The following is a 26,481-nucleotide window of genomic DNA, read 5'->3' as shown; positions in this document are numbered from 1 at the left end:
GGCAGCCCAGACTCCTCTGGCATCCGAGAACGGCAGGGGCTAAGCTGAGGGACTCCCCCCAGTGAGGCTCCAAACAGAATCACCACCACCGGCCCAAGAAGGCATCTTCTGACAACTTCTTTTGCTGCACCATATTTAGTGTTTATGGGTATAGACTCTCAAGCCAGACTCACAAGCTGTGTGACACTGGGCAAGCTGCTTAAGGTCTCTGGCCCCAGTTTCCCCATCGATAAAACGAGAACAAGAGTAATACCCACCCTTCACGAAGTTGTTGAGTTTATACAAATAACACTTAGAACAGTGCCTGGCATGTAGTAAAAACTCAATAAATCTTAGCCATTAGTATGATAACCCCTAACGCCAGATTTGTGTCCCCTACGGTCCTAAGACTGACAATTCCCAGGAAGAGGTAGGTCCCGACTCTCATAGGCAGAACATTCAACCCTCACAACAACCCTATCAAGTATATACCAGGGCTACCTGGAGGAACCAAAGCACGGAGAGGTCAAGTAACCTGCCCAGAGTCACACAGCTAATAAATGGTAGAATGAGACTGGAAGTCTGGCTCCAGAGACCATGCACTTAACCCTCAAACTGCCACCTCTACAGAAAACAGGGGGCGGGTTACTGTCACCAACCCCATCTCCAAGGCGTGCACTGAACCTCCCCTGGGCCTGAAGCAACAAGATCCACCAGGATCAACCCCACAGAGTGGGCGTGCCCAGCGGTCCTCAGGGGGCCGAGGGAGTGTCTGTCCTTCTCCTGCTCTTCCGTGATGCCCAAGCCCCTCTGCCCACCTGCACTCATACCTGTTGCAGCCACCTCAGCCTCCGCGCCTCCTCCTCCTGCTTCCTGCGTGCCTCCACCTCCTCCATCTTTTTGGCTGCTGCCTTTTTCTTGGCCTTCTCCTCGGCCAGCCGCTCCTCCTTGGCCTGCAGAGCCCACCCATATGTGCCCGCTGGAGCAGCCTCCTTACTCAACTCTACAGAGTGAGGCCCAGGACTCTGCCCCTGCGAACCAGGCTTGCTCCCCACACCCCAGGGGAGGGCGTACCCGAAACCAGTCCTGCCCGGAGCAACAGCCTACCCAGGAGCGTCAGACCACCCACTCGCATAGGGCTGCCACTCAGCCCACAGCAGAGGCCGTCCACCCTCCGCCTGGCTCAGAACAGACTCCAGGGCCCATGGGACAGACAGGAGAGGGGTTCAGGACAGCAAACCCAGGACTTCCAGAGAGGTCCAGTCCTAACCCTGGGGCCACCAAGTCTGACACGCTTGGGCCCAGCGTGTATAGCCCACTCCGAAGCTTGGCCACCCGCCAGCCCAAGGCTCGCACCTTCTCAGACTTCTCGTCGAACTGAGCAAACTTCTGTTCGATCTGCTTCTTCTTCTCCTCCTGCATCTGCTCCACCCGCTCCCGAGCTTGCAGCACCTTGCGCAGGCGCTCCTCACGCTTCCTGTGGGCACAGGGTGGTCGTGAGGAGCCCAGCCGAGGCCGGGGCAGGCCGGGGACTGGGAGCCAGACCACTTACAGCTTCACCTCCTCCAGCCGCCGCCGCTTGTCCTCCTCCACCTTCTGCCGGCGAAGCTGCTCTGCCTCCTCCTTCCGCCGCAGGTTCTCCAGGCGCTGCCGCTCCTTCTCCTGGGCGGGGCGGGAGCGTGAGCGAGGACAGCCCGGCGCTGGCCCAGGGAGGTGGCTGGCCCAGGACAACCTCCCAGCCCCAGAGGCTACCCAGCGGCCCCCATCGCCCCCAGACAGACAAGCAGCAGCATCAGACAGCTTCTGGGAGGCAGAGCTGGCCCCAAAGACGGCTCCATCCTCACTCAGATTGAGGCCTGGGGCTTCAGTCCCTCCCAAAGGCCTCCCAAGGGCCTGAGTCCCAAGTGCACTTGACTGAGCCCTGCCAAGTCATAGGCAGCACAAAAACCAGGTTCAAAATTGGATGTATGCTCTGACTATAACAACATAAAAGTTCATGTGAAAAGAAAATGAAGAATGAGATTGGGAAGGGACAGAAAGACAGCGCTGACAATTATGGTTAATGTTCTATTTAAGGAGGCAGTGGGTATACAGTGTTTATTATTATTATGCTTTATAACTTTCATACTGTGTGTATACACACACACACACTCTTGTATATATCAACTATTTCACAAGAGTGGGAAAAAAATAAAAGAAGATATTGCCAAATGCTAACAGAGGTTACCACAGGCTGGCGAGACAGACTAGGGATGGTATTTTTTCCTTTATTTTCCAAACTTCCCGTGATAGGGCTACATATTTATTTTAAAAACAATCTTTTTCAGTTGGTTGTGCAGATCAATGCTGGGACCCCCTCCTCCGCAGGCCCAGAAAGCCCCAGGAGCACGGCAATAGCAGGGGGCAAGCAGCGAAACAGACAGGGGATCCAGGCCCCCTGGCCAAGGATGAGACCACTGCTTTACCCCGGAATGGTCAGGGGATGAGGGTGGAAGCTGGGACCCGGCCTAGAGGCTCCTCACCCACCACCCCAACCTGGCTCCCATGAGACTCCCATCTCTGGGCTCAGCCACCCATGGGCCCCCCTGTCTCTGCACTAGTTACTGTCCATTTCCCCTTGACCTCTGACCTTTTTATTCCCACCGGGAAATCCAGCCCCAAGGTATTACAATCCTAACGATGGAGAGAAGAGAGCTGGTTATGGGTAGGATGGCGTAGACTCACCCCACTCCGTCTCGCCCACTGAATGTGGCTATGAGACCCAGCAGAAGGCATGGAGCAGTGGGTTGAGGCCTCTGCCAAGTCAACGACAGAAGGCAGATCAGGGAAGAAGATCAGACCTTGAAGCAGCAGTCAGTTTACCATTTTTTTCCCTCCAGCCTGAACTCAATGGAAACCCTACAGGGATCGCTGGGGTGCAGACAGGCAGGAGTCTGAGAACAGCCCTCTAGTTCTGACTCAAGGAGTGGAAACGGAAGATCCAATGCTCAGAGAACGCAGAAACTCCATTTCTGGTTTTTCCTTTGTTCCTTTCTCCCGTGCCCAAGTCTACAAGCAATCCTGTGACAACGGGATGGCAGCAGTTACAGGAACCTGCAGAGTCAAAATTCTGAGGAAGGAGAAGCTTCTTCTCCACACTGTGGAGCTGTGATTGCAAAAGGCTGGGAAAACACTGTCGCTCTTTGCTTTCTCTGTCTCCCCACACGGTGGCCCTGGACGCGGTCATGGAAGCATGCAGCAGAACAGGGTAACCAGAGCCCCAGCTTCCCGGCTGGAGGACAGAAAGGGGGGATCCCCAGAGAAGCGGAAAGTACTGGAAAGATCGAGAAAATGATACACAGGGCTATTTATGAACTCCTGGGCTCAGCCCCAAGCTGGAGATGCAAGGCTCTGACCCTGTCACACTGAAAACTTAGAGAACTAAACTCACAGACCAGCTGCCAGATCCCACAACCGACCATTGGCTGGCACACCTGGGACAGATCTAACAGCACTGCAAAAAAACAGGCTTTGAGATCTGAACTAACCTTGGAACCACACGCCACAGAAGGTGGGGTGGAACCTGCAGTCTGAACCAAACCAGGTCGGGGGGGGGGGGGTGGTGAAGGAAAATATGAACGTTCTCCATCAGATTTAAACTCAGAACCTCATAATGTAATATCCGAAACGCCTAGGATGTAACGCAAAAGTCTTAGCATACGGAGAACCAGGAAAATCTCAACTCTCGTGGGAAAAGACAGTCAACAGACACCAATGCCAAGATGACAGATGCTGGAATTAGCTGGCAAAGACTTGAAAGCACGTGTTATAAAAATGCTTCAACAAGTAATCACAAACATTCTTAAGACAATTGGAAAAACAGAAAATCTCAGCAAGCAGATGATCTAAAGAAGAATACAATGGAAATTTTGGAACTAAAAATACAATAATTGAACTTAAAAATTCAGTGGGTGGACATTAACAAAATGAGGAAGAAGAGCCATATGATCATCTCAATAGATGCAGAAAAAGCACTTGAGAAGACGCAACATCTATTTATGATAAAAACTCTCAATAAAATGGGTACAGAAGGAAAATACCTCACCATAAAGGCCATATATGACACACCCACAGCCAACATCACATTCAATGGGCAAAAACTGAAAGCCACCCCACAGAGAACAGGAACAAGACAAGGGTGCCCACTCTCACCACTCCTATTCAACATAGTACTGGAGGTTTTGGACAGAGCAAGTAGGCAAGAAAAAGAAAGAAAAGGAATCCAAATAGGCAATGAAGAAGTGAAACTCGCTGTTTATTGACAACATGACTCTCTATATAGAAAATCCTAAAGAATCCATCAGAAAACTATTCGAAATAATCAACAACTACAGCAAAGTTGCAGAGTACAAAGTCAACTTACAAAAATCAGTTGCATTTCTATACTCTAATAACAAACTAAAAGAAAGAGAAGTCAAGGCTACAATCCCATTTTTAATAGCAACAAAAAAATAAAATATTTAGGAATAAATTTAACCAAGGAGGTAAAAGACTTATACAATGAAAACTATAAGGCATCACTGAAAGAAATAGATGAAGGCAGAAAGAAATGGAGACATTCCATGCACATGGATTGGAAGAATAAACATAGTTAAAATGTCCGTAACTACCTAAAGCAATCTACAGATTAAATGTAATCCCTATCAGAATCCCAATGACATTCTTTACAGAAATAGAACAAAGAATCCTAAAATTCATATGGGGCAACAAAAGACTCCGAATAGCCAAAGCAATCCTGAGAACAAAAAACAAAGCTGGAGGCATCACAACCCCTGAATTCAAAATATACTACAAAGCTATAATAATCAAAACAGCATGGTACTGGTACAAAAACAGACACACAGGGCAAAGGAAGAGAATTGAAAGCCCAGAAATAAAACCACACATCTATAGACAGCTAATCTTCAACAAAGGTGCTAAGAATGTACAATGGTGAAAGGAAAGTCTCTTCAATAAACGGTGCCAGGAAAACTGAACGGCCACAAGCAAAAGAATGAAAGTAGACCATTGTCTTTCACCATACACAAAAATAAACTCAAAATAGATCAAAGACTTGAAGGTAAGACCCGAAACCATAAAACTTCTAGAAGAAAATATAGGCAGTACACTCTTTGACATCAGTCTTAAAAGGATCTTTTTGAACACCATATCTACTCAGACAAGGGAAACAAAAGAAAAACAAGTGGGACTTCATCAGACTGAAGAGCTTCTGCAAGGCAAAGGAAACCAGGACCAAACGAAAAGACAACCCAGAAATTAGGAGAAAATTTTGAAAATCATATAGCCAACAAAGGGTTAATCTCCAAAATATATAAAGAACTCGCATAACTCAACAACAAAAAAGCAAACAACCCAATCAAAAAGTGGGCAGAGGATATGAACAGACATTTCTCCAAAGAAGATATACAGATGGCCAACAGTCACATGAAAAGATATTCCACATCACTAATCATCAGGGAAACGCAAATCAAAAGTACACTAAGATATCACCTTATACCTGTGAGAACGGGTATAAACACCAAGACAAAAATAACAAATGTTGGAGAAAAAGGAACCTTCATATACTGCTGGTGGGAATGCAAACTGGTGCAGCCACTATGGAAAACAGTATGGAGATTCCTCAAAAAACTAAAAATAGAAATACCATACGACCCAGCTATCCCACTACTGGGTATTTATCCAAAGAACTTGAAATCAATGCAAAGTGACTTATGCACCCCTTTGTTCACTGCAGCATGATTCATAATAACCAAGACGTGGAATCAACTCAAGTGCCCATCAACTGATGATTGATTGGATAAAGAAGATATGATATATATATATATATATATATATACATAATGGAATACTACTCAGGCATAAAAAAAGATAAAATCATCCCATTTTCGAAAACATGGATGGACATTGAAGGTATTATGTTAATTGAAATTAGCCAGACAGAGAAAGACAAACACCATACGATTTCACTCATATGTGGAAGACAAACAAATACACGGAGAAAGAGAGCAGTTCAGTGGTTACCAGGGGAAAGGGGGTTGAGGGGTGGGCACAAAGAGTGAAGTGGAGTACTTATATGGTGACAGACAAATAATAACGTACAACCGAAATTTCACAGTTTTGTAAACTATCATGACCTCAATTAAAAAAACAATTCAGTGACTGGGTCCAAGAGAAGAATGGAGAAGACACATGTCAGGAAACATGAAAATAAATCAATAAAATTATCTAATCTAAACATAGAGAAAAAGATATTGGAGAAAAATTAACAGCCTGAGGGAAGAGCGAGACGACACCAAAAAGTCTATCATTCGTGTCCCTGTCATCCCACAATGGAGAGGAATGAGATACTGAAAAAAAAATTGAAGAAATAATGGCTGAAAACACCCCAAGTTTGGTAAAAGACATAAATCTACAGATTCAAGAAGGTCATCAAAACCCAAACAGGATAAACCCAAGGAAACTCATATTCAGTCACATCATAATCACACTGCTAAAACCTTAATACAAAGGGGAAAAAAATCTCAAAAGCAGCCACAGAAAAAGACACATTATCTACTGGGAGCAATGATTTGAGTGACTGGAGATCCCTCATCAGAAACTGGAGCTGGAAGGAAGTGGCCCAACATCTTTAAAGTGCGGAGGGGAGAGAACTGCTAATCCAGAACTCCATCTATATCAGTGAAAATATCCTTCAGAAATGGAGAGGGCCAGCCCCATGGTGGAGCAGTTAAGTTCACATGCTCTGCTTCGGCGGCCTAGGGTTTCGCCAGTTCGGATCCCGGGCACAGACTTGGCACTGCTCAACAAGCCACGCTGAGGCAGCATCCCATAAAGCAGAACTATAAGGACCACAACTAGAATACACAACTACGTAATAGGGGACTTTGGGAAGAAGAAAAGAAAAAGAAGATTGGTAACAGATGTTAGCTCAGGGCCAATCTTTAAAAAAAAAGAAAAAAAGAAAGAAATGAAGGGAAATAGCCTTTCTCAAATGAAGGAAAGTAGAGGATGTGTTGCCAGCAGACTTGTTCTCAAAGAATTGCCGAAGGAAGTTCTCCAGATAGAAGAGCAATGGTACCAGCAGGAAATGTGAGACCTCAGGAATGAAGGAAGGACAAGAGGAATGGTAAATATCCAGGTAAATATCAACATTATTCTTCTCCTCTTGAGTTCTTTAAAATGTTTGACAGTTGAAGGCAAAAATTGTAACACTATCTGACAGGGTGATCAATGTATGGAGATGTAATACATGTGACAATGACAGCATACGGTGGGGAGGGTAGGCTGCCTACATTCCAACTGAACTGGTAAGAGACTGATTCTAAAAGTGATTGTCGGGGCCGGCCCCTGGCCAAGTAGTTAAGTTGCTTCCACGGCCCAGGGTTTCACCAGTTCGGATCCTGGGCGTGGACATGGCACCACTCATCAAGCCATGCTGAGGCAGCGTCCCACATGCCACAATTAGATGGACCCACAACTAAAATATACAACTACGTACCGGGGGCTTTGGGGAGAAAAAGGAAAAATAAAATCTTTAAAAAGATGAAAAAATAAAAAAACAAAAGTGATTGTGAAAGTTAAGTGATGCCTAGAGCAATTACTAATTGAAATCCAAACCTATCACCAAAAATGATAGAAGACAATGTCAGAATAGATTTAAAAAACAAAACAAAACCCAGCTCAACTATACGCTGGCTACAAGACACTCAATTCAAATGTAACGATTTAGGCGGGTTCAAAAGCATTATGCTGAGTGAAAGGAGCTCATCTCAAAAGGTCACACGTTGTTTGATTCCATTTATATGACATTCTCGAAAGACAAAACTATGGTGATGGAGAACAGGGGTTACAGGTGGGGGCAGGGATCTTTGTGGGTGATGGAACTGTTCAGGATCCCAATTGTGTAGTGGTTACTTAGTCCACACTTGTACAAAGCATAGATTTTACTGGATGATAATTTTTAGCGTAAGTTTTACTGTATAATTTTTTTAGTGAAAGTTTTTTTTTAAAGATGGAGAGAGGAACGGAAGGAAGGAGAGATGACCATGAGCCATAGAAGCGAAGCTGGGTGCGGGAAGGGCCTGGAGGAAGACGCTGGCCTTCGGGAGACCCCCATGGGGAGGGAGTGGGGGGCCTTTGGCAGGCCCCCGACTCTCCCACCGCCCAGACCAGGGAAGACCAGCAGGAGGCCGGACCTCCACCCCGCTTCCCCCACCAGGTCCCATCCCTTACTTTGCCCATAAGGAAAACACCTCGGAAGCGAAGGCCACGTGGCACCTGGAGTGGCCACCACCCCCTCTTCCTGCCCCAAGAGCCAACCAGACCCCTGCTTTCAACACGACTCAGCAAAACAGGTTTTGTCCTGAAGCTTGAGTGCTAAAATTGCCCAGCACAAGTCAGAGAACTTACCCTGCTGCATTGTAAATTCTATAGAACGCAAGAGTTGTTCATGTCACAGGATCTGTGTTTCCTCTCTGCCCCCACCCTCAAAGGTGGGCTGGGTTGCCCCTGCTCCCCAGAGGCCACTGTCAAGGCCAGCGCAAAGGGTGGGAGGAAACCAAAAGCTTGTGCAGCCCCTTCTGCCTCCAGGGGTCTCAACTGAGCAGTCGTCCTGCCATTTATCAAACAACCACTTCATACCCAGCCCTGCGCTGGGGGCCTGACACGCATTACTCTCTGGTCCATCCAGGCTTCAGGAAGAGAACTCGGTCTCCTCATTTTGTAGCTGAAGAAACTCAGGCCCAAAGGTTAGGCAACAAGTAGAGGCCCCAAGGCCCCTGCGACCTACCTAGGCCCTAACAGAGGACTTTCCCACACCCGCTAGGTGCTCTGTACAAGGGCCTGGACTCCCCAAGCAGGAAAGGGCAGCTTGATGGCCTCTCGGTCATCCCCATGAGCCCTGCAAGGCTCTGATCAGTCTGGGTGGGGCACGGGAGTTCCGTGCAGGAGGAACAAGCCTCAGTCTGGTTCTCTGCTGTGGGCCCAGGTGCCCAGCAGGCGCCTGTCACAAAAACAGGTGCCTAAGGCCACACAGCCTGCTTGCTGGCCTATTGGAAGGCACACCGTCACCTCATCCACCCAGAGGGGACCAGCCTCCTTGCACAAGAGGCAAGTTCAGAGGCCAGCGTCCAGCTGCTGGGAAGCCCCTGGACCTGCCAAGCCCCAGGTAGCGCTGCTCAGGCCCTCAGGCCCTTGGCTGGATGCAGAAGCCCTCCTAGTAGGAGCCCCTTCAAAGCGCCAACGGGAACTAAAGGAATGAAGGGGCTGCAGCCTTGCAGCTCGGGAGAGCCCAGGGAGCCAGGACTGCGGGCTCAGCAGGTCCCAGCTCTCCGTGGCTCCTTGCTCATGGCCGGTGGCCCAGCTCAGTTCTGAGGTATCTGAGAAGAGAACAGCTTCTGTGGCCTTCTTTCCAGACGCCGCCACTGACAGTCCCACTGTCACCCGGCCTTCAACCTCGGTTTCCCCCACTGCTCTGTCCCCACAAGGCAGTAATCAGGTGTGTGACACAATAAATCTCAGTGGCTTTGGGGACCGGAGGCGACTCATCTGTTCTCTTCGCAGCCCCAGACCCTGAGGGGGAGCCCAGTGCTGGGGAGCAGGGAGGGAGGTGGCTGTGGGGAACACCTCAAGCTGTGGCCCTGGGGAGCAGCCGTAGGTCACAGCCTCTCTGCTTTGCTCCCTCCTGCCTCAGGGAGGCTCTGAGACTCATTCTCATAGGAGCAGAGTCAAGGGCAGAGAGGGCAGGCTGTGCAGAGGGAGGAGGCCAGCTCCAGAACTGCTGGATGCCTCCAGCCAGCCACCCAGCGCCTCTGGTTCACCTCCACCTCCCATCTCCCTTAACACTCCTGCTGCCGAGGTTAGTGCTTCTACAGGTGTCAGTTCCACAAGGACAGGGCGACAGCGGGTAAGTGCTGGGTGGAGCTAGGTTACAAGCACAGGAAAGGCTTTACTTACAACGAAGCTGCACTGTGGAGGAGAGGAGACAAGGAAAAGCCGAGAGTTAATGCCAGGCCGGGGGCCGTCCAGGGAAGCAGGCCAGGCTCCTGGCTGTGCCAGTCTGCTCGGGGCCTGCACCCTCTCGCCAGCAGCACCACCACCTCCTCGCAGCTCACCCAGCCCTCTACCCCAACGAGTGAACGCGTCCACGTCTCCCTCACCTTAACCACTCAAACCACTGGGGCTACGGGGCTGGACGGGCACGGCGGTGGCCAGCTAGACCAACCTCCTGGGTGTGCCCAAGGTCCACGACCTAGGGGTCACACTGCGCCAGTCAAGCCTCTAGGCTGCAGCGTAGAGGCCAAGAGGTCCGGACAGTCCCCAAAAACCAAGGCAGCCCCTGGCCACAAAGGCTTGAGCTGGCCTTTAACCAGTGCCAAGCCACACCTGCCTTGGCCCAGACCCACACTGCTCTCAGTAGCCTAGGGGACAGACTGGAGCCTTCAGTGATGCTGCCCCAGCTCTAGCAAAGCTTGGCACGGGCTCCCTCACCTTAGGGTCCACGCGCAGGGGAGTGTTGCGCTTAATGAAGGATTTCATGACGCTGCTGCGGGAGGCTGAGGTGGGCGTCATGAGCATCTGGTTCCTCTGCACGGTGTGCAGGAAGGTCCGGAGGGGCCGCACCACCTGCAGACGAGGACCAGGGTCAGGACTCAAGGATGGGGCAGGAGCACGGAAGGAGGGCGGATGTCTGCTCACCTTGTTAGCTGGACAGGGCGGGGAAGGGGTCTTGCTCCTGGGGGGCTGCAGCTCCTCATCCTCCAGCTGCTGGTCCTCATCCAGCTCGCTCACCGCCTGCTTGTAGCTGCGCTTCCTCCTGCCGAGGTGCAGGTGGCAGCAGTGTCACAAGGCTGACCCTGGTACCCTCCCCAGAGCCCCAGCCACGCCCCATAAAAGATCACCCCTGTGAGCAAAACTGGGCCCAGTTCACAGGACACCAGACTGAAAGAGGTGGGGTCTCCCTGACCGACCCTCTGCTGCCCAGTCAGAGTTAGGGACGTTACCAGTCCAAGGTCGCAAAGCCAGGAGGACACAGAAGGATGGGGTCTATAACCGGATCGCCCACTCCCAGGGCAGGCTCATCGCACGGTATCAAGCCACCTCGCTCCTTAAGTCAGAGCACCAGGCCCCACCCGAGAGGCAACAGATGCCCCTGACCACACACCCACTGCCCACACGAGGACTCGAGGTTCACGCATGCTCCCCTGGGCCCCTCACAACACCCCTTCCCAGATGCAAACCTGACACTCTGGGGTGGCTCCTTGGGGCCGTCTGCTTGGTCAGTCTTAACCTCTGTGAATAGAACAGTTTCAGGGAGGCTGCAGGGACGGCTTGGAGGGGTCAGGGGAAGGTGGCCACTGGTAGCAGCCATGGCCAGGGCAGGGCTCTCTTCCTGGCAGTCCCAAAGGCAGCCAGTGGCGGAAGCATCAGCCTTAGCACTGACTGGCCTTGACAAACCTGTGGACACTGAGAGCTTAGCATGCTATCCCCAGTGCCTCACCCCTATATGTAGACCCCTCACCCCCATGCCTGGCCTCTGTGACAAGAACAGCAGGACGATCCCATCAAGGGGGTTTTGGAATCCCACTCCTCCTGGCCCTTCTAGCTGGGGCCGCCGGGACAAGACGAGGGCCAGGTTCCTGTGCAGGGTCCACATGGGGTGGTGAATATTTTGTTTCCCTGGTAGGAGAAAGCGCCAAGCTCTCCCAGGCCCTTTAACACTCCACTCCAAAGGGTCCTTGCAGTCCCCCTGGGGGACTGTGGCTGGCCTGGCCATTGTCCCTAACCCCGTCATAAAGCTGGGGAAGCAGTGTTCAAGATCTCACAGCCACGGTGCTCTTCCCAGCGGGAGATGTGAGCCAGACTCTGGGATACCCCAGCAGTCTGGGGGTGCCAGAGCCCACAGATCTCCCACCCTCTTTAGACAGGGGACCCACAAAGGTGAGAAGTGAGCAGCGGCAGAGACAAAACAAGAGGCCAGGTGTTCACACCCCAGCGCAAGGTTCCTCCCACCGCCCCCTGGAGCGGGGCCAAGGCCTGGACCTGGCAGGTTCACAGCTAATGCCCCAATTCAGGCCGTTCCCCCGCTTCCTGCACCAACCAGCTATGGCCACGCACATGGCACTCGGCAGCAGCTGCAGCCAAAAGGTGAGAGATGAACTCTGCAGACTCAAAGGAGATCTGCGCACCCCTGGGTCTTGGTTACCTTCAGCCGATCAGTCCAGAAGATGGGGCTTTCCTCCCCGCCAGAGACAGTCAGGCCAAGGCCGCCAAGGTTCCCACAGCCCGAGGTATCTGTACATGGCAGGTCGGGAAGACTCACCTTGCAGGCCTTCAGAGGGCGTTTCGTGGCCACCAGCCACAGGCCGTGAGACAGGCGTGCTAATGGCGATCTTGGTGGCACTGTGGGACTGCGAGGTATTCCTGTTGTTCTTGGGCACCTGGGGCAAGAACCGAGGCTCTGGGGTCTGAACCTGGGACTCGCAGCACAGAGCACGAGCCCGCCCCGCCCCGCCCCCGGCCTGCCCACCTTACCTCCTGCTCAGCCGCCTCCACGGGCTCAGCCTTCTTGCTGGGCTCCTTCTGCTCAGGGCTGAAAGCAGAGCACGAGGCACTGTGGGACCCACTCAGCCAGCCCGAGTCCTCCCCACAGGAGCCTCTCCCAGACCCATGGGACACTCCGGCCTGGGCCACAAACCCACAGCCCCAGGCAGGATGGGAGGACAACAGCCAGAGCCAGTGGTTGCCCGGAGCCTCTGCTGCCTGTGCAGATGAGGGATGTCAGCATCTGAATTTGGCTTCACTCAGCCCCATCAGGGCCTTGACTTGGGAGGTGAACCCTTTCCCAGCTCCGCCTCAACCCCTTGGGCCCCAGTGAGTCACGTCTCTCTCGAGGCCCACCCTTCATTCACCGTAGGGCCAGCAAAGCCAGCAGGTCTGCCCTGTCACCCCATCACGCCATCCCAGGCACTGACCCTCTGCTCCAAAGCAGGGGTGGGGGAGCCGAGTTCTACTGATGGCAGGACGTAGCCTCCAGGAAAAGGAGTGCTGGTCCAAAGCAGTGCGGGGGTGTAACCCTGAAGCAGGGGATACCCTCAGACCCCACCCCACATAGAATGTGGCTCCTCACACTGCACTAGCTCCTCCACAGGCCTCGGGATTTGATGACCTAGGGAGCCCATGCCCCAGGGTGAGGCTTGGAGGGTCTAGGGCAGGCCAGGACTGGCGAGTGAAGCTGAGGAGCGACATGGAACACATGACATTTGTGTCACTCACTGCCTGGTTAGACTGGGGCAGGGGCAGGGGCAGAGCCGCAGCAGGGGGCAGCCCGTGGGCATCCCCATGAGGAGGGAAGGCTCGGGCACAGGATGCGCTTCCACCCCCGGGACTCACCGGACACGGCCCCCAGCGTGCCCTGCCCAGCCCAGGGACGGGGCCAAGCCCTGGGACTGAACTCACCTGACGTTCTGGGGCACCTCAACATTCAGGAGCCTCTCCAGGTAACTGTGACCTGAGGAGAAAACAGGAACAAAAGACGCCCTCAGAACCCGGCCAGATGGCCCTCGAAGATCCAGGGAACCAGGTTCTGGTGGAGGCTTGGCCACTCGGCCTTCACAACCAGAACATATCCACCTCAGAGACCCCTCTCTTCCTCAGACACAGATACTCTCCACCTCAGAGACCCCTCTTCCTCAGACACAGACACTCACCACCTCAGAGACCCCTCCCCTCACTGGGGGCAGAGGCTCTGCTGTGCCCCAAGCACTCACCCTCAGCACTCCCTGAACTCCTAGCATCTTCAATGGAGCCCTGGCTTTATGTTTCCTGCTACTCCCTAGACGGCACCATGCCCATCTGTGGGCACATCTTGGCTCCTTCACTGAGCTGGGAGTCTCTTGGGAAAATAAGACAGTATCTGATGCAGCTCCAGGCCCCCAACTTGCAGCATGGGCCCCAACACAAAGCCACTAATTCATTCAACAAATATCCATTGACAGTCTACTATGTACTGGGCCTGGGAACCCAATGGTGAGTACAATAGACAGAGCCCCTCTCTGGTCTAGATAATCATCAAAGAATTCTGCAAACGTCATGTGATATGTATGATGACAGAGAAAAGAGGGGATTTTAAAAGCCTATAATGAGGGACCCGAGCTGTCTGGATGCTCTGACGTGAAGGATAAGAAGTTGACATCAGGGCTGGCCCCGTGGCCGAGTGGTTAAGTTTGCGCGCTCCGCTGCAGGCGGCCCAGTGTTTCGTTGGTTCGAATCCTGCGCGCGGACATGGCACTGCTCATCAGACCACGCTGAGGCGGCGTCCCACATGCCACAACTAGAAGGACCCACAACGAAATATGCAACTATGTGCCGGGGAGCTTTGGGGAGAAAAAGGAGAAAAATAAAATCTTTAAAAAAAAAAAAAGAAGTTGACATCAAAGGAGGAGGGGTGGGAGGGAGAAGGATGTTCAGGCCAGTAGTTCTCAAAGCATATTCTGGGGCTCCCCAACGCTTTCGGGGGATCTGTGAAGTTGTAACTATTTTCACCAGGATACCAAAACGTTATTTTCCCTTTTCAATGTGTTGAGATTTTCCAAACAGCACAGAAGCAATGGGAGGTGGAACTGCGGAAGCCTGTGCACCAAATGAGGTCGCAAACCAGATTGGACCCCACACTCAGTACAGAAATGAGCACTTTCACTTAAGAATGTCCTTGATGAAGGAGTAAAACTACTAATTGTATTAAATCTAAATGAGTACGTGTCCTAATATTCTGTGTGACAAGGTGGGAAGCATGCAGGATACTGTGCTGCACACCCACGTCTCTGTGAAGGGCACTCAGGTTTGAGCCCCCCACTGAAGAGCTGTTTTTCTCAGGGAACACTATTTTTAATTGAAAGAACTGACAAACTATGGTTATTCGATCTTGGGTATTTGGCAGACATTTTCTTAAAAAGGAACAAAGTGAGTCTGTCACTTAAAATAAAGTCATGAATAGTATTTGTTGCCAATAATAAAAGATTGAGCTAAGAAAAAAAGAGCCAAAAACAGAATTTTGAAAAACGTGTACCCACCCACCACCATGCACTTCATTGCGTCCCAGTACCTAAAGGCTTTTCTGATGAGATCAGAAAACAAATGTACTCCTTTTAAAAAATATGTAATGAAGTGTGTCAACATTTGGAAGATGAGCCTAACTCAGTGAAATACTGTTTTCCAAATGACCAGTGCACGAGGTTACAAAATCACGCATGGCTAAAAGATCCATTCAAAGTGCAGGATAGACCAATCAATGTGGGATCAACAATATGGTTTCAGAGTCCACACTGCAACGAGCCTTTAAGAAACTACACTTGTGAGCCAGCCCTGAAGGCCTAGCAGTTAAAGTTTGACGCACACCGCTTCGGCAACCTGGGTTTGGTTCCCGGTCGTGGAACCACAGCACTCATCTGTCAGTAGCCATGCTGTGGCAGCGGCTCTCACAGAAGAACCAGAAGAACTTAAAACCATACACAACTATGTACTGGGGCTTTGTCGGGGGAAGGGGGTGAGGAAGAAAAAAGGAGGAAGATTGGCAACAGATGTTAGCTTAGGGCAAATCTTCCCCTGCAAAGAAAACAGAAAGAAAGAAAGAAACGACAACATGTTGCATTGAGTATGCACAAATTATCTGAAAAAAATGAATATGCACGATTATCTGAAAAGGGCTTTAGAGTACACCTCCGTTTTCCAACTATAATCTGTGTGAGGCCAGATTTTCTTCATATATTTTCACCGAAACAACACAATGCAACACACTGAATGCAGAATCCAGTTATCTTCTTTGAAGCCACACATAAAGAGATCTGCAAAATGTAGAAAAATGCCAATCGCCTCACTAAATTTTTGTTCTGGAAAACAGTTATTTATTCACACACAAAAAAAATCTAACAGTAACAGGCAACAGGCTTATTTTTTATATTAAAGTATTAAATAATATTTTTAATTTTTAATATTAAAATATTAACTAATGTTAATATAAAAAACAAAATACTAAATAATATTAAATTTTTTTTAATTTCAGTTTTAAATTCTAATACATTAACTATCAATGGATAGAACCCCCATAATCAAAAGCTCTTTGATTGTGTCTTCAAGAATTTTTAAGACTGGAAGCAGGTGCTGAGGCCAAAAGCCGCTGGTCGAGCAGGTGCAAAGGCCGTGAGGTAGGAGAGAGCAGGCTTTTGGGGGAACAGAAAGAAGGCTGGCTGGGCCGCAGCATCCTGAGTCACGGGAATGTGGCCAGAGGTGAGGCTGAGAGGCAGCCAGTGCGAGACCAGGCGGTGCCCATGGGACTAAGAGAAGGAGGGAAGATGAATGAGGAGCCAGAGCAGCAAACTGTGGGACAAAGAGAGAACCAGAAGCAGCGACCTTTCTGGGGTGCAGTAGCCAAGCCTGGGGGAGTGGGAGGGAGCACTGCAGGGCCAGGCTAGAGGTTACGGGTAGTGCCTGCTCCCACCTGAGGGGGTCTGTGGCCAGAAAACACAGTTTCCCTCATTTCCCGTGCCTTCCATCCCAGCTCAGTGCTCACTGGTGAGGGGGCAGAAGAGTGAGAAGACACCCACGTGACCGCACAACTATTCCACCAGTGCAAGGACTCCTCTGGAACCTTAAGTGCCATCCGCATGCCATTCGGGCCTCAGAACCGGTCTGGTGGCCTAAGGCCTGGCAGAAGGACGGCTGTTCCTCTGTTCCCAGAGGTGGCTGGGGAAGCCTGAGGAGGAGCCTGGCCTCTACAGAAGAACCCTCCAGAAACCCTAAAGCGGCCCCTGCCTAACCACTCCTAAGCCCAACTGCCCATCAGCTGCTGCACCCACATTTCTCTGCCCAGGGGCTCTCTGGCCAACTGTGTACCAGGCCAGGAGTGCAAGGGATTGATGCCTCCACCCAGCAGCCCTCGTCCAGGGCACCACGGGCATGCAGAGGTTCCCCTAGCACCAGGCCCCCTTCCCAGCAGCCTTCTTTTCCCTGACTCACTTCCCCATTCCCTGCTGCAGGTGTTTCCTTCCCCTCCAAAATTAACAAGTTGCATCAAACCCTTACATCAAGGATGCTTCTGGGGGAGCCCAAACTAAGACCCTATCTCTGAGTTGCCCGCCCAGCCAAGCCCCAGAGCCTGGCGTCAAGAAGGCCTCCAGGAAGCTCCTCACTGCTCGGCATGCCCGCAGCATCCTTCAGGTCAGCATGGCCACACCCACACTGAGCTTCAGGGACACAGACGCTCTTGGCCTTTATTGTTTTCTTTTGACGAAGACTGACTGAGCCTGCACCATATCCAAGTGCTAAGATGAGTTCTCTACCCACATTCAAGGCAGGTGTTGCCACCATTTAACAGACAGAGAAACCGAGGTACAGAGAAGGGTGTGCCCAAGGTCACCCTGGCTCTGTGTGACTCCGGGGTGACTCTTAACTGCCATGTTTTACTGTCCCCCTCCTTTCCCTCTTCTTTCTACCTCAAGAAAGAGGATGAGTCCTGGGCCTGGAGTCAGACAGGCTTGGGTCGAGTGCGCAGGTCAAATCAGAAACCACCATGCACAGGGAGGGGGCCGAGGGGGAGGAGCAAGGGGAATGGCTGAAGGCTTCAGATCTGGATCTCTGACCCAGAAGCACAAGAGGGCCTCAGGAGTCTCTCCCCAGCCCTCTCTCTAGGCTCCAGGCTCACCTGCCCTCTTGGGCTCCTTTCCAGGACTTCAGGACTGAGGAAATCTCCAAGGCAGGTCAGAATCATCTTGGCCCTCCCGAGAATCCAGAAATGGACAGTGTGCCAGGATGCAAGTCTGCACATGCCCCAGGCTGCGTGACCCCGAGCCCCACCGCCTGGAGCAAACCCTTCCCAGGTGGGAAAGAAACTTGGCAAGGTGAGCGGCTTTCCACAAGGCCTCCTCAGCAAGGGGCCTGCCATCCTAGAAAGGAGGAAACAAGTGGGGCACAAGCCCCAGCCTCCCAACTGACAGACTCAGTGGCCTCCGTAAGCTTCAGTTTGCCCCTCTATAAAGTATGGAAATCCTAACAGGCTAACAGTGTGGCTGCAGGGACCAACGAGACAACCTTGTGTTTTATAAATCTAGAAGGGCCAGGCAGATGGTGGCTGCTATTTTAACACACATTAATACAAAACCTGGCCTCTCCTCTCCATCAATCCCACCACTGCACCATCCTCTGGCTGGACTCTTGCCTCAGCCTCCTACTTGGTCTCGCTGCCTCCCTCTCTTCCTTCCTCTTGGCCCTTTTTCACAAAGTGCCAGGAAGCTTCCAGCAATGCTTGAGGGGCCACAAGTCTAAGCCCCTTGTGTGGGACATGAGCCCCAGATAACCCACCACTTTCTGTTTCATGCCTCAGGGTCTTTGCACAAGCTGGTCCCTCTGCCAGGGACACCTTTCCCCACATTTTTCCACCTGGCAGAAGCCCAAGCATCCTTTGGAACCCTCCCAGCTCAGATCTACCTCCTCCACGCAGCCAGCCTGGACGCTTAGAGCTGCCTGTTGCTCCTCGGTGGCTTGAAACACCTGCTCCCACTGGGACAATGGTCCCCTGGGCAGGGATCAGATGATGATAAGAAGAGCTAAGATTACAGAGCCCTTCCTTCCTGGCAGGCACTGTTCTAAGCACCCCATGCGGGCTAACAAGGAAAACCTCACAACGATGCTTTGAGGTGACGCCATTATTACCCCAGCCGACCAAGGAGAAACTGAGGCCCATGAAGGAGCTCCCGTCATCTGCCCAAGGTCACAGGTGGGTAAACGGCTGAGCTGGCACTCAAACCCACTTATCTGTCCCTCCTAGAATGAGCCTGCTATGAGGACAATTCACAACTCTTCGTCTCAGTATCTCCAGACTAAAGAGTTTTGCTAATTGGAGGCAGCCCCCAAATGTGGTGCATCTCAGCCAACCTCTGCAGGAGAAAAGGGGAAGACAGTGGCCCTGGGCCAAAGGCCCAGGTTTGAGCCTCAGTATGGCCTTTAACCACAGGGACACTGTGGCCACCGTCCCCGGACCTCAGTTTACTCATTGGTAAAACAAGAGGGTTGGACTAGATCAGCGCTGTCCAATGTGGTAGCCACTAGCCACGCCTGGCTCTTTAAATCTAAAGTGAGTAAAATGCAATAAGACCAAAAATTCAGTTCCTAAATCACACCAGCCACACTGTGAGGGCTCAACTGTCATGTGTGACTAGCTAGTGGCTACCATACAGGACGGCACAGATGGGGAACATTTACATCATCTCAGAAAGTTCAAAGGACAGCTCCTTGCAAGATGGTTCCCCAGAGCTCCTCCTGCTGAGCAAGGACCAAGGATCACGCACCGCACCCCGTCCCACTGCCGACACCCAGACTCACAGATGATGCGGGCAGAGGCGGCCGGCTCTTCGGTGGCCTTCTTGGCAATCCTTCTGCTTGATCTGCGGACAGTGGTCTCCTTTTTGGCCACCAGGGAGTACTTCTGGACCAGTGAGACCTGGGCCCCTGGGGAGGACGGGGCAATCAGGCTGCGCCGCACTGACCTCGAGTCCACACGGGCGCCCGTGGGCGTGGAGAAGTTACCCGGCAAGATGGGATCCAGCACCCGCTCCTGCCACGGGGAGGCCGGAGAGCCGGGTGAGTCGTGCGGGCCCGGGGAGGCCCGTGCAATCCTGAGCTTGGAGGCAGACCGCCCTGCTCCGACCCCTCGGCCCTTGGGGTCCTGCGGTGTAGCCATCAGGGAGCTCACAGTGACAGACTCCAGTCTCCCGGCCTCTGACTTCTCGGGTGTTGATTTTTCATCCGTTATCACGGTGACGTGGGAGGCCGGAGCTGTGGCTGGAGCCGGGGTTGGGGACGGAGCCCGCGACTGAGCCTGGGCAGACTTGAGCTGGTTGAGATGCTGCTCGGCACTCTGGTGCTCGCAGACGCCTATCTCCACCACTGGCACCAGCTGGCACTGCTCGAGGCTACTTTTGGGCTTCTTGGTCAGTGCTGTGGGAGACTCAGGGGTGGGCGAAGGAGCAGCCGCGGTGGCCGCCATTGCCGCAGCTGCAGCACGCGTCACCCGCCGCAGGACGGAGCCGTTCTCCCCCACCACCGTGGCCAGCTTCTCCACCTTGTCCTTGCTGCGCAGGTGCCGGGAACCCAGCTGGCTGCTCCGCGTCCTTCTGCGGGACAACCTGCTGGAGAACGCAGAGCAGAAGCAGGGACTATGAACGGACGACAAAGCCAAGAGCTTAGAGGCAGAAGACTGCGGTTCTAGTCCAGACTGGGCATCCCTAAGCCATGAGACCCCAGGCCGTTCCTCTCTAAGCCTCGGCCTCCCTACCTGTAAATTGGGGATAATGCCAGTCCTCACAGAACTGCTGAGCTTAAATTCATACAGACCTCCTGCTGACTGAGGTCACACTGTGCCAAGCACCTGGCCCGAGGCTTTACTCACGCTGTCGCTTAATCCACAAGACGGCCCTGAGAGGCAGGGACCATTCTCCCCACCTTGGAGATGAGGAACCTGAAGCTCAGAGGTGGAAAATTCACCCAAGGACATACGCTGCTACGGGGCGGAGCTGGGCTGTGCAGCCGGGACCACCTGACCCAACAGCCAGCCTCTTCCCCCGTCCTCTGCACCCCACAGTCATTTCCACGGGCACAAGCACAGCAACAGGGGCTCAGGAACAGCCCCCTGGGCCACACCTCTGGTCGCTCTCTCCCAAGAAGGTACTTGCTTCTGGAAATCCCACCTCTGGAAAGCCTTCCCATCTTCCAAGGCCCAGATCTCTCTCTCTCACTCTCTCTCTCTCTCTCTCTCTCACACACACACAAACATGCATGAGTACACGCTCTGGACTCCATGGTCTTGGGTCATGCTTCGTTTCCCCACAACATTTCGCCCCTTAGCATGGCCCACTGGTACCCACCACCACTCCTGCAGCCTCTGTTCCCAGTTACCACCTGCAAATCAAACCCTCTCAGTGGGCACCATGCCTCCAGGCCCCGCCTGCCCAGCCGACCCTCCTCTGGCTGGGGGCAGCCTCCGGCCCCTCCTACCTTTTCCGAGTGGGGTCTCTGTTTTCATCCTGGACATAAGAAATCCGTCTCTTCTTCCGTCTGTTCTTCTGAGAAGGCGTTTTGGGCATCAGTTCGGGCTCTTTGCTGAATTCTCTGTTTGGCACAAGGAGGGGTATGTTCATGGCTGCGTGGGAACCACTGCGCCCCCCACCCCCACCCAGTCCAGCCCCCGTCTGTTTCCTGGTAGTGACAGAACAAGCTGGGGTGATAAGCATCAAGCGAGCTCTCCAAGGCCTGTGCAGGTCTGCTGCCAGGCACTTGGAGCTTCCTCACAGAGACACGGCAGGAGGACAACGTTGCCAGGCAAGCCTCCATAGCCCATCCCCGGGCCCAGCCCACCATCTCTCCTTCCTCTTCCCACTATACTAAGCTGGGCCCCAAGCACACTGCACTCAGGAAGGACCCCTGGCAGCCTGTCTATCTTCCCTGTCAGGTGGGGAAGTGGGCTGCTGTGTCCCCAAGGCCATAGCAGCCACACAGCCCCTGACACCGCCTGCTGGCACACCCCTGCCCTCACCTGGTGAACATGCGCTCGGCCTCCTCCTCAATCTCCTGGAGCCACACCAAGTCCTTGTTGTCCACATTGCAGACAAACTCCAGGAGCTTCTGGTCACACAGCTCTAGCAGGTGAATGGGCCCTGGAGCTGTCGTCCCCATGGTGGATCTGTCTGGCGAAAGCAAGGAGAAGAGGCCTAAGGGCTCAGGGCTGGGGCCTGAAACCTTCTCCAGGGGAAGAGCCTGCCCAGCCACAGTGCCTGCCGCTGATCACCACAAAACACCCAGTGCCTAAATCAGGGCCCCTCCCTGCTCAGAGCCACTCCCGAGAGATGCCAATCCACAGCTTTTTTTTTTGCAGAAGAAGAGCTTGCCCTTTTCCTTCCACTCATCAAACTCATCCCCCAATCCATCCACCCACCCAGAGCACGCCGTCCCCCTAAGTCCATACTTCCCAGCCAATTCTGGTATCAATGATCTTTCTTATAAATGGCCTTTTCTGCAGCTCAAAATGACAAGGCATGGCCAGCTGCCTTCCTGGATGAGGGAGAAACTGGGGCCACCACAGGACCCCGTCTCTGCCTGACAAACACAAGGCTGCTCTTCCTCTCTTGCGGACTCTCCTCTTACTACCTGTGGGTGAGCAAGAACTAAGACACAGCCACCCTGAGCTACACACGTGCTGACCCCACACATCAGGCCAAAGAATATGGAATCCAACCGCCTCTTGAAGAGCCCAGTGAACAGAGGGGGTTTTGCGGTGCAAAAGAGTGGGTAAGAAAGTAGGGCTCCGGAGGCATGCTCCTCTCCAAGGGGTTCCTACACTCTCTCCCTTGAGCTGAAAAGCCCTAGAAACGATGAGAGAGCATGAGGGGAGCAGATAAGCAATGTCTTGTGTTTTTTTGGGGAGGGAGGGTTGTTTTTCTTTTTTTTTTGCTGAGGAAGATCTGCCCTGAGCTAACATCTGTTGCCAATCTTCCTCTTTACATGAGGAAGATTCGCCCTGAGCTAACACCCATGCCAATCTTCCTCTGTTTGTGTGTGGGTCACCGCTACAACATGGCTGATGAGTGGCACAGGTCTGGGCTGGGATCTGAACCCATGAACCCTGGCCGTCGAAGTCCAGCTTACCGAACTTAACCACGAGGCCATGGGGCCAGCCCTGACAATGTCTTGTTTTTAAGAAAACTTGTCTGGAAATAGCGCACCAAACTTAACCAGGAGGCCACGGGGCCAGGCCCCACAATGTCTTGTTTTTAAGAAAACCTGTCTAGAAATATCAGGCATGGGAAAACACAAAACCAGTTTTCTCTTAATTTCTTAAAAAACCAACAGCTCAGGTATCCTCCTTAAGACTTGGTTATAATATCATCACCAAAGCCCCAGGCAAGGAAGAAGTGTTCCATTAGTCATAGCGGGGACTAGGTAAATATCCCGACTACTCAGTGAATGATTGAAAGAACAAATGAATGGGTGATGGTCGTAAGCCATAATGACAGAATGCGTGTCTCATGCCATGGCAGTGACCCACCATCCGGATCTTCAAAACCAAGAACCACGCAAAGGTCAGCCTCCCACCTAAGATGGAAGCTACTGCAGGAGGAGCTAAGTCACTGACCCCTTGACAGCTTACAGAGCTTAACACCAGGTCATGCTGCAGCCTCACGGGACTTGCTGGGGCCTGATTTCCAGGGCAAACTAGCCTTTGTTCCTCGAACAATCTCTGCCCTCTGTCTGGAACCTTCTGTCTCCTATTTTGTACAGGTCACTCCTTATCGCTTGGATCTCAGCGACTCAGGGAGGCCCTGACCACCAGCCATGATCCCATCCATTGATTTCAGTTCTCTGCACCGCACTTGCTTACTACTTGTCTCTACTCACTAAACATTTGCCCCCCGAGGGCAAGCCCTTATCTGTCTTGTTCGCAGCTGAAAGCCCAGAATCCGGCTCAGTGCCTGGCGCAAAAGAAACACTTGTTGGATGAATTAATCCATCTATTAGCAACTGTACACCTAGAAATAAACATCCTACAGGTTTCCCCTCCCCCCACACCCCGAACACACACACACAAAAGGGCACCCAATGAGCTCACTCTACACAGGTTAGAGCACGCCATACTCATCCAAAGCCCCTGGCCCTAGATGCCAAGGCAGCACTAAACAGGGCAGGGCCAAAGGGGCAGGACGGACGGCAGAAGCTCTTGGCTGAGACAGGTCTGCAGCCAGCCAGTCACGGGCTCCGACTCTCCCGTGCCCACCGGCTGCTCCTCCCAGCCCCTCTGCCCCAGAGTTCCGCCCTGGCAAAGTGCAGAACCCCAGTTCGAGGCCAGTTATGAGAAAATCGTTTAAGGAAGCCAAAACCACAACAAAGGTTCAGAGAAGCTACAGAAAGCAACAACCTGCCATCTTTTTTTTTTTAAGTATTTGTTCAAAATAGCAAAGTGGGTGAGAGCTTCTTTCACGAAGTGCACAGAAGTGTTTGGGGCTTCTTCCATGGGGAAGTTTGTTTTTAGCAGATCTCAGCTTGGCTATTTAAAAGAGTCAGTGCACGTTAGAACGGAGACGACTCTGAGAAAGGAGGAATCAGTGCACCAAGAAGGAGGCTCCCGGGAAGAGCAGCAAAAATCTCATCTTCAGCCAGTGTAAGAACCTGTGCGCAAACCCAGAGCACCCAACGTGCCACCGAGGAGAAGGGAGCTCATCCTTCTCTCCCAAAACTTCCCTCACCCCACACACCAGACTAAAGGCCCCACCGCCGGCCTTTGCAATGCCTGTTCCTTTGAGGGTGCAGGAAGGTGGCATCCAACCACCCCTCGGTGAAGGACGGTCATAACAGCTGCTTCCATTTACTGAGTCCTACTCCGTGCCCAGGTCGGCCATCATCTCATTTAATTCTCCCCACAACCTCAAGGATACCCGTGTGCAGATGAGGAAACAGAGGCAAAGAGAAGTTAAGTCAAAGTCACCCAGTAAATCAAGGGTGACGCCTGGCTTTAAACTGTGCCCTTAACCACCACTAAGCCGCCTATTCGATTTCAGCCTCCAAAAGGCAGGTGCCAAGTTTTGGCTCTGGGCAAGCCCAGAGAAGGCTACGGTGGCTGAATGAAACTAAGCTGACAGCGAACGTGGTTGGGGCATGACAAGATTAGGGGCAGCATTGGCCTCCGGAAACGGTCCGTTTAAAATGCTGCTCACTTGGAGGGGCAGGTGTTGAGAGAGGGTTAACTGTACAGATATGCCATCTGGCATAATTCGGTCACACAACCCGGTCGGTGTGCGTTCCTGCGCGTCAAGGTCAACAAAAGGCTTCCTTGGCACAGAAGGTGCTAGGCACTGGGGAGGGGGAAGCGACCGTGCTATTCTCTTGGATCCTGGTGACCTAGGTAGAGGGTGGGGGTCATCTCAGGCTCCAGGACCAAGAGGTGACCGGCCCACTTCCAGGCCGCAAGGGGCAGCGGGGGGAGGGGGGGGAACGGGGCACACCCCCGGTCCGGAGTTGGCGGGAGGGGTAACAAATCGCTACCCATCCCCCACCCCCGCCCGCTGCCCGCGCGCACTCACCCGACTGCACCGCGTCTCCTAAGTGCTACTCCGATCCAAGTCCAGCGGCCACCCTAAGCACAGCCCCCGGCCGGCCCAGACCCTCCGCTCCCGGCGTCCAGGTCTCAGGCTCCGGGGAAACAATGGGCGGCGCAGCGCGGGCGAAACCTACGATTTTCAAAACTGAAGGCTCGGCCAATCCCCGGCAACTTTGTCTGGGAGGATGCAAAACTCTAAAACCAATCAGGTAAAAGGAGGCGCCAGTCAGGCCACCTATTGGCTACTTGGGTTGGCAGTCTGCGGGACTAAGAGGCGGGGAAAGGAAGCGTTGAAACTTTAACCTGCTCAGCTTCCGGGAGCCGTGGTCCCGCGGCCAGGAGAGGAAGTCGCCCGCGGTGGGGGGGATGCGCGCGCAGGGTCTCGCACGCTGGAACTACAAGCCCCAGCATGCACTGCGAAGGCTCCGCGGGGAGTGGGTGGTGGTTTGGGGGCCTTCGTGGGGCCGGGGTCTTGGCCGAGAGCTGGTGTTCATCCTGGGCACCTTCCGTTTTGTAGTTTCTCCAACCAGCCTTTCCTCCATGCAGGATAACATCTTTCCGACCTCTGCCATCTTTGAAAAGTAAAAAGAAAACGCTTTGTAAATCGCGCCGGAGTTTGTATTTAGGTAGATCCCTCTGTCATTTTTTGGGCGTCAGCGACTTGGGTCCCGCCTATACTGGCCCCGAATGTATTCTTTGGAGCAGTGGTTCTCAATCGGGGGTGATTTTGCCCCATCCTCCCCAACTTGGCAATGTATGAATGCGTTTTAGTTTTTTTTGGGGGGGGGGGCTTGGGGGGGCATGGTGCTACTGGCATCTGCGGGTAGAGACTAGCCATGCTGCTAAGCTCCTGCAGTGCACAGGCCAGCCCCCCACGGCAAAGAATTGTCCAGCCCCAGATGCCAGTATTGCCACTGTTGAGAAATTCTGCTTTATTCTGTGAGTCAGTGCTACTATCTGTAAAATAAGGCAGTTGAATCTCCAAGAGCTATTTCTACACCTATGCTCATTGCAGCATTATTCACAATAGCCCAGAGGTGGAAACAACCTGAATGTCCATCAGTAGATAAATGGATAAAGAAAATGTGGTATATATGTACAATGGACTATTATTCAGCCTTTAGAAAAGAAATAAATCCTATCTGCTACAATATGTATGAACCTTGAGAATGTCATGCTAAGTGAAGTGAACCAGACACAAAAAGAGGGATGCTGCATAGTTCTGCTTATACGAGGTATCTAACAGCAGTCAACCTGTTAGAGACAGGTAGTAGAGTGGTGGTTGCCAGGGGATGGGGAGAGGAGGTAAAAGGAGAGTTGTTCAAGAG

The 26,481-nt window shown here is 52.5% G+C and overlaps 1 protein-coding gene across 12 annotated transcripts in view; it reads right to left on the bottom strand.

Moving 5' to 3' along the window:
* The window catches only part of INCENP (inner centromere protein), a 31,481-nt gene extending 5,972 nt beyond the window's left edge, over window positions 1-25,509 (bottom strand). Inside the window, exons 1-14 of one of the 12 annotated variants that reach the window (XM_070564124.1) lie at window positions 25,137-25,312; window positions 21,599-21,745; window positions 21,061-21,174; window positions 19,390-20,195; window positions 13,474-13,525; window positions 12,550-12,607; window positions 12,338-12,455; window positions 11,256-11,307; window positions 10,714-10,831; window positions 10,507-10,641; window positions 9,973-9,984; window positions 1,532-1,641; window positions 1,336-1,456; window positions 810-932 (exon numbers count right to left, since the gene is read on the bottom strand). In XM_070564124.1, coding sequence (XP_070420225.1) covers window positions 810-932; window positions 1,336-1,456; window positions 1,532-1,641; window positions 9,973-9,984; window positions 10,507-10,641; window positions 10,714-10,831; window positions 11,256-11,307; window positions 12,338-12,455; window positions 12,550-12,607; window positions 13,474-13,525; window positions 19,390-20,195; window positions 21,061-21,174; window positions 21,599-21,738 — 1,959 coding nt within the window. In that variant the 5' untranslated portion in view covers window positions 21,739-21,745; window positions 25,137-25,312. Of the gene's footprint in view, window positions 1-809; window positions 933-1,335; window positions 1,457-1,531; window positions 1,642-9,972; window positions 9,985-10,494; window positions 10,642-10,713; window positions 10,832-11,255; window positions 11,308-12,337; window positions 12,456-12,549; window positions 12,608-13,473; window positions 13,526-19,389; window positions 20,196-21,060; window positions 21,175-21,598; window positions 21,750-25,136 lie in introns of all 12 variants that reach the window. The other 11 variants (XM_070564126.1, XM_070564128.1, XM_070564121.1 and 8 more) reach the window with 11 other exon arrangements.
* Between the last annotated feature and the right edge of the window lie 972 nt (window positions 25,510-26,481).

This window comes from Equus przewalskii, chromosome 11 (assembly GCF_037783145.1).
Source record: "Equus przewalskii isolate Varuska chromosome 11, EquPr2, whole genome shotgun sequence".
NCBI classification, from domain to species: domain Eukaryota; kingdom Metazoa; phylum Chordata; class Mammalia; order Perissodactyla; family Equidae; genus Equus; species Equus przewalskii.
This window is presented reverse-complemented; position numbering and strand designations above follow the sequence as displayed.